Genomic DNA, 7,500 nt, shown 5'->3' with positions numbered 1-7,500 from the left:
AAAAAGAAAGGAAAGAAAAAGGAGAAAAAAGGTAGGAGAAGAAGAAGAAGAAAAAGAGGAAATAGACGTAGAAATAGAATGATTAGTCGCGTTTGTTTATCGTGGCGAACAATTTTGTTTCCTATTTTCTTACGACGATAAAAAATAAACGTTCGATAATGAATAGAAGAGTGGATACCGATAAAGAAAAAAAAAAAGGAGGTTGCATTGTAATATTTTGGTGACGGTGGTGAAGGGAAGGGGTTGAGTAGGTAGGAGTAGGAGGAGAAGGGGAAGGAGGTAGAGAGGGGAGGTGATCGTAACGACTCGTCGGGACTATCTATCTATTACTACGTGTCCGCTTTTGTTGTTAGAAATTTCACGGTATCCCTGTGATATTCCTGGTAGATTATTGGTGTACGTTACAGTAGTGTAATCAGTGATTATTCCGGCTCAGTGCTCTTAGCTTACGTAGATCCCGTAGTGTATAATAAATCTGCTCGTCCATCTATCTAGCTTCGCATACATACATCTTTCTCTCTCTCTCTCTCTCTCTATCTTTCTCTTTCTCTCTCTCTATCTGTCTCTCTGTAGTTAACTGACTCTCACTAACTCACTCACTCACTAACTCACTCACTCACTCACTCACTCGTTTTCGCTCGGTTTGTCCATTTATACGTACGTACGTACGTACGTACGTTCGTTCGGTACGTTCGTTACGTTCAGTACTACATCAGTAGGAAGAACGCGCTTTTACTCCTTCCTCTCTCCCACCCCTTCCCTCTTCTTCCCTCACCCCGCTCCGTCCCTCTCCCCACCCTACACACCACTTACCAACTTGTAGATTATAACCCAACGTGAAAATACGAGAGCGCGATCAAAGCGATAGATAAAAGGTAAACTTACTATGATGATGTCGAGGTTGTTCGTCAGGTGATCCGGAAGAACGCGTTTACTCACTTCCTCCTCCGGCATTCCGTCGAACCTATCGTGCTTTTTCCTCTCCTTATACGTCTTCGCACGTTTTTTCGCCTCCGCGAGCTCCGCCCTAAAAAAGAAATATACGTAAAAAGGATAAAATCAAATAAAAGAATTACAACTTTTAAAGAAAGAGAAAGAAAGGGAATAGGGAAAAAGATTAAAGATACAAGAAGAAGAAGAAACAACAGCAACGACAAAGAAACAAGGGGTTAAGAAAATCCTAATTCGTGAGAACGCGCGCGCGCGCTAGGTACCACGTGTACGCGCAGCCATCTTAGAATTATAATAGCGCCATATTGTTTTCGCTTTGCACATATTTTTCTCTTCGGACTTGGATCCTTTAGAATAGCCTAATTCATTTCCTTTTCTTTTCTTTTCTTTTTTGTTCTTTTCTTTTCCTTTCCCGTCGAAAAATTATGATCGGCTCATTTGGATTTATTTGCATATTTTTCTATTAATTTATAAATAATGCAATTTATTTATTTGATTCGGTTGGTAACAGTGACGCGAAAATAATTATATAATCGATCGTTATACACGCGAATAGTGGATCCTGGCGCCATCTCGATCGACTTTTAACTTATTTCGTTGAGAACCATGAAAACTTTTTAGGAAATTTATAATAATTATTTCGTTGAATTATTTTCATACCTATACATATATATATGTGTGTGTGTGTGTACTCATATATGTATGTATATTTATTATAATTTAATTTGTCTATTTGATTTTCTTTCTACCATACGAAAAATTATAACCGATCGTTACAGACACAGGAATATATATATATAAATTTTCATCTCTCCCTCTCTCTCTCTCTCTCTTTCTCTCTTTTTCTCTCAGTACAAACAGATGATATTTTTCGATATTTCCCTTGCAAATTTTCGTGTTTTACATGCGAATGAATCCGCCGTTTTAGCGAATTAACGTTGATACGGTGTAACGAGCGTACCTATAATCCGTGCTTTCTTCCAGCAAATGTTACGAAGATACATATATTCCCAATCGAAATTGCTTTGATTTCGATATTTTTAAAGGGTCATAGGATCAAAAGTTTCTAAATGATTTAAAAAATAAAAAAATATAAAACAAGAAAAAAGGAAAAAAAAATATCAATTACTCCTTTTCGAGACACTTCAGAGCAATTTTTCTTCCTCCGATTGGTAAGGGTATAAATATAAATCTAAAAAGTCTCTCGAAGGTACAAATATAAATCTAAAAAGTCTCTGGTAGTAATTGATTTGTATAATTATCTAGGAGCTCTTTTTTTGACCCATCTTGCACACAGATATACGTGTAAAATTAATAGATTCGCGATATGTGTGCAAATGAATAGTGTCCGCGATTACGAAGAGCGTCGATTATGAAAATTTTAAGAAAAACTTTATTTTCAAAGGCAAACGAATATTTGAAGAATAGAGTCACGCGTACGTGAAATTTGAACTAGCGTGGTATAGTCGATTTAAACATGGCGGGATTTATCGCTTAAAATGGCGTCGATGATATAAAAGCCGATTCGAATATTTAAGCACGTTTTATCGATTTACGTGTACGATTTGCGATTTTTTGAGACATGATTTTGGAAGATCTCGAGTGAACGATTAAAAAAAGAGAAAGAAAAATAACGAAAGCAACAAAAAAAGAAAAAAAAACTAATTACAAATTGCAAACGGGTTTCAACGAGAAAGATTTGAAACAAATAAAGAAGAGAAGATATATCGTAGAAGTTGTCGTTTTAGACTCACTCTTCGGGTGTTAATATCATTTCGGATTTTTTCTTTCTTCCCCTTTTCTTCGGTTGATGCACTAGCTGGGGATTCACAGCACCATTCATAACGAGATCGATCCGATGATGTTGCTGACCGGAGAGAGGACCGGGTGGCGTCGACGTGGGTGTAACCAGGCCCGGTTGGACGCCGCCCGGACACGTCATGCTCTCAGGATTGCCACCAGGACTGCTCGCGGACCTCATACCACCCATCGACATGTCCTCGTCTACAAAGGAGTATGGATCCACCGGTGTCTCGCATTTTATTGCCACCTGGAAATAAAGAAAACAATAGGATTCGTACGAATGAGAAACTAAGTTGAAATACTTTTCTGAAATATCATTTAATTAAAATGCATTTATTCTATTTTCTTTTCTTTTTTTTTTTATTTTTATTTTTTTTATTTTTATTGTACGAATCACATCGGTTTGGAATTACGATACGTGGAGTTCGGTTAGAAGGATTTATTTAAAAATTTTTTTTCCTCTTCCTTTTTCTTGTCAATTTTTTTCCTGACTCATCTAATGCTCATACTTAATAAACATACTTATACTTCGGGCTTCGTAACTTTTAGAAACAAAGCTGCATAGTTATCGCAAATAAATTATAGCTCTCCCGAGGTGTACTTCACCATGACGTTGCGTTGTCCTCGAAAAATTATCTCGCTATCTTCGGAACGAAAAAAAAAGGAAAAAAAAAAAAAATTAAAATTATACTTCAGGGACAACAAAGTTATACCACGTGGACAAGGTGGATTACCTTGCACGAATTTAAGTATTGCATACTGAACAGTTATAATCTAATGTTTCGAACGTAACAAACATTTCAAATAGATCATCACACACGTAATCAATCTAATATCTGTAATAAATAGATTGATATATACTGAAAAGATTTTGTTAATATCGATGAAAGTTGGTGTTCAAATAATCTGCGGCGAGAATGGAAAAGAAAAAGAAAAAAAGCAACACGTCGAGATAAATTATTGAAGATATACGATTCCTCATCGTCGTGTCCTTACATCTCGGAGCCCTTAATTTCCGATTTCGTGCGTTCATTAGATGCGTGCAACGAGCCGCGCTCTTGACCCCGCGATAACCTGAAATCGAGCACGAAATGCTACAAGATAAGGCTCGTGCTGGCTGCTAGTAGACGATAACATACACATATAAACGTGCATGTATACATATACATGTAGATACAATCCTCCCCACCTTAAGCATTCTCGCGAATACACTCCTTCAGAAAGTACGGCAACGCTTGAAAGGTGTTTGAAGTCTATCGATCGCCCATTATTTACAACATAGACCTTGCTATATTATAAGAAAAAAACTCAAATAAAAACTTTTACACGTAATCTGTTGTGATCGGACAAGGATCGAGCTTTTATTTTTATAATTTTTTTCCCCCTTTAAACAAAGGAAAAGAAAAACAAGAAAAAAGAAAAAAAAAAAAATAGGAACCTAAATCATGCAGGTGGTTCCCAAGTTCATCGCAAGGCAGAAGTAAAAACTCTCTAGACGATGATCGAAAATCTCTAGATGGTTCAAAGCCCATAAACGACGACCTAAACTCTCTAAACGACAATCAAAAATCTCTAAACAGCGAGCAAAAGTTCCATCGACCTACACAAAAATTTAAAGTAAATTCGATTATTCTTTTCTCGAGGATTTATTTATTTGCAAATAAATATTTTTCTGATCTTAGAAAAAACTGCAAGGCTCGAGTAGTAGCTCGATATAATAGTTTTTCGAAAAAGAATACAATTGATATTTAATAATAACATCTTCGAACTTGTGCTTCTCGTTTAATTTTTCGCTCGTCCTGTAAAAATGATGAAATCGTTCGTCGTCTCACTTCAAATCATGTTACTACTATAACTACTACTACATTACTACTACTACTCTACTACTACTACTACTACTACTATTACTACTACTACTACTATTACTACTACTATTACTAAATATCTATCTAATATATGTATACGTATCTACGTATATCTATCCTACGTATCATACGACAAAGTAGTAGGGGCTTTCTAAAAGCTCGCACTTTATTCTCCCGACGGGCTGATAGAAATCGTTGCTGAAACACGTGCGTATTTTCCACGACGACGACGACGACGACGACGACGACGACGATGCGGACGACGACGACGACGACGACGACGACGACGACGACGACGACTACGACAACGACGGTACACCAGAACCATTCCGCAGTTGTTGCTATCTATCGTACGGCTTCGGGACACCATATTACGACGCTGTAGTAGCGCATACATACATATGTACCACCCTCAACTATATACACGTACCTACATTTTATGAGCGACGCTGTACGTGTCCCTGATAGTTCACGTTTTACGTAGAAAAACGTAGAAGAGGATGGTGGGAGGAGAAGGAGGAAGAAGTGGAGGAGGTGGTGGAGGAAAGAGGAGTGTGGGGGTATTGAAATGTTTTACGCGTGCGAGGAAATTTTACATTTTCATCGTGGTCGTCAAAAAAAAAAAAAAAAAAAAAGAGAGAGAGAGAGAAAAGAAAAAAAAAGAAAGAAAAAATAAATAAAATAAAGCAATATATATATATATATACATATACATATGTATAGTAAAATAAGATGAAAAAAGTCTCTACATTTCGAAGAAATTCAATGGAATACTCTCGGAAACGTTCCACTGCACGGTTATTTCTTTTTGGAATGAAAGAAATAAAAGAGAAAGAGGAAAGCTAAAGGGGAAAAAAATTTTACCACTAGTTTAAAAACTTTTTCCCTTTTTCTTTTTCTTTTTTTTTTTTTTTTTTTTTTTTTTGACTTTTGTCTTTACTAACGACGATTCGTCCAATTAAGTGATCGCAGGATTATTAAAAAGAAAAGAAGAAATAGAAATAAACACAAAACAAGATTTCTTTTTGTTACATAAACTCGTTACATGATTCGTGCGATCTAACCGCTAAAATGATTTCTTCAGAGCGTAGGAGTAAATCATGAAGGTGGTGGGTCCGGTGGTGGTGGGCGGAGGAGGGTAGAAAGAGAAAAATTTATTTTACCACTGGGTTTTATTTTTTATATGATTTTTTTTTCTTTCTTTCTTTCTGTATTTTTTTTTTTTTTTATTTTTTAAGGAAAAAAAAAAAAAAACACGATTCGTCCAGTCGAACGGACAAAACGAAGCCGGAGGGTTATAAGGGTATAAAAATTTGCGGTGGAAAAGCAATGGGTAATGGGATAGCACTCACCTGTCCTAGGGCGGAGGCGGTCGAGCCAGGTGGTTGGGGTTGATGCGCCGTCGCCGATACGGGCGTGAGGGGCGTGTGCGGGGTGTGCGGTGTGTGCGGCGTGTGTGGTGTCAGCGGTGTGTGGTACTGCTGACTGCTGTCACCACCGGTGCTTCTCATCTCGAGATCTGGACTCGTCTCGTAACCGTCGTCCCTAGCCTCTTGCTTCACCAGCACACCTGAATCAAAGTTTCACTCTTCTCAATATCCCCAGGATATATATATATATATATATATATATATATACATAAATAAATGCACACGCATATATATATATATACTATATTGTATGTGTATATATATTTATTTATTTATTTATTTATTTATTTATTTGTTTATTTATTTGTTTATGTAATTTTGTTTCCTTTCCTTCTTTTTCCTCCACCTTTTCGTTGCATTCTATTCTTTTACAATTCTTCATACATTTTTACAATTCTATTCTTTTCATATCCATGTTCATATACATGTACACGTCATATACATGTAAATATACATATACATATTATTTTTATATCTTTTCTTTTCTTTTCTTTTCTTTTTTTATTATTTTTTTGTTTCGTTCCTCGTGTCCTTTTTCTGTTATTATTATTATTATTATTTTTTTTTTTTTTATTTTAATTTCATTCATTTCCTTGAGTTCACCTCGTCGGTTACATCATTAATGCTAATTCTCATTGAACATCGTTTATACCGATCGAATGCTTGGAAATTGATCTCGAATCGACATTATTTATCATTTCTTTTTGAGTTACTGAAAGTTAAATGTCTCTCTACGATTCTCTTTAATAACAATTACGGATAATTATCATCGATGGTAGAAATTGTCAAACTAACAGTTTTCCATGATTTTTCTTATCGCAAATTTATTTCCAACCGACGCCATTTTTTCCCAGTGATTGTCATTTGTAATAAGAAAGGAAAAGTATATAGAGGGGACAATCGAACAACAACGTGGGTTGTTGTTGCGCGATCGGCCATGGAATTAAAAAAGAAAAAAAATCAGGCAAAAGGAGGAGAAAAAAAAAACGTGTTGATCGTCGATCGGAAACACTCGTAACTTTCCGTAAACGCATATATGTATGCGTGTGTGTTATATATATATATGTGTGTGTGCGTGTATGTATATATACGTACATACATACGCATCGATGAGTTGACACGGCGCGTCGAGACGGGAGGGTCGATCGCGCGCGCGAATCATCGTTTCATCGACCTAAAGAAAAATTCTATGCGTGTCGTTTGTGATCGACGGCATGCGATTGACAGGGTTTTTAATCGACGTCGGATATCGATTTCTCATAACGTTTCCGCGCGCACATTTGACGCAGCATGTGTCCATGTAAAGAGAACACCCGTACACGCACACATACAAACACACGTATATATATATATACATATTAGAGTCAGATAGCGTTTCGAGAATCATAAAAATAAATACATACGTATACATATAACTTTTGGACTCTTACATCTTTTTTTTTTTTTTTTTT

The 7,500-nt window shown here is 36.2% G+C and overlaps 1 protein-coding gene across 1 annotated transcript in view; it reads right to left on the bottom strand.

Annotated features, from left to right (window-relative positions):
* LOC122633068 overlaps positions 1-7,500 on the bottom strand; it is a 70,795-nt gene that overhangs the window by 18,730 nt on the left and 44,565 nt on the right. The window contains exons 3-5 of the mRNA XM_043820569.1: positions 5,972-6,189; positions 2,706-3,001; positions 886-1,027 (exon numbers count right to left, since the gene is read on the bottom strand). Coding sequence (XP_043676504.1) covers positions 886-1,027; positions 2,706-3,001; positions 5,972-6,189 — 656 coding nt within the window. The remainder of the gene's footprint in view (positions 1-885; positions 1,028-2,705; positions 3,002-5,971; positions 6,190-7,500) is intronic.

This window comes from Vespula pensylvanica, chromosome 11, assembly GCF_014466175.1.
Source record: "Vespula pensylvanica isolate Volc-1 chromosome 11, ASM1446617v1, whole genome shotgun sequence".
Lineage (NCBI taxonomy): Eukaryota > Metazoa > Arthropoda > Insecta > Hymenoptera > Vespidae > Vespula > Vespula pensylvanica.
This window is presented reverse-complemented; position numbering and strand designations above follow the sequence as displayed.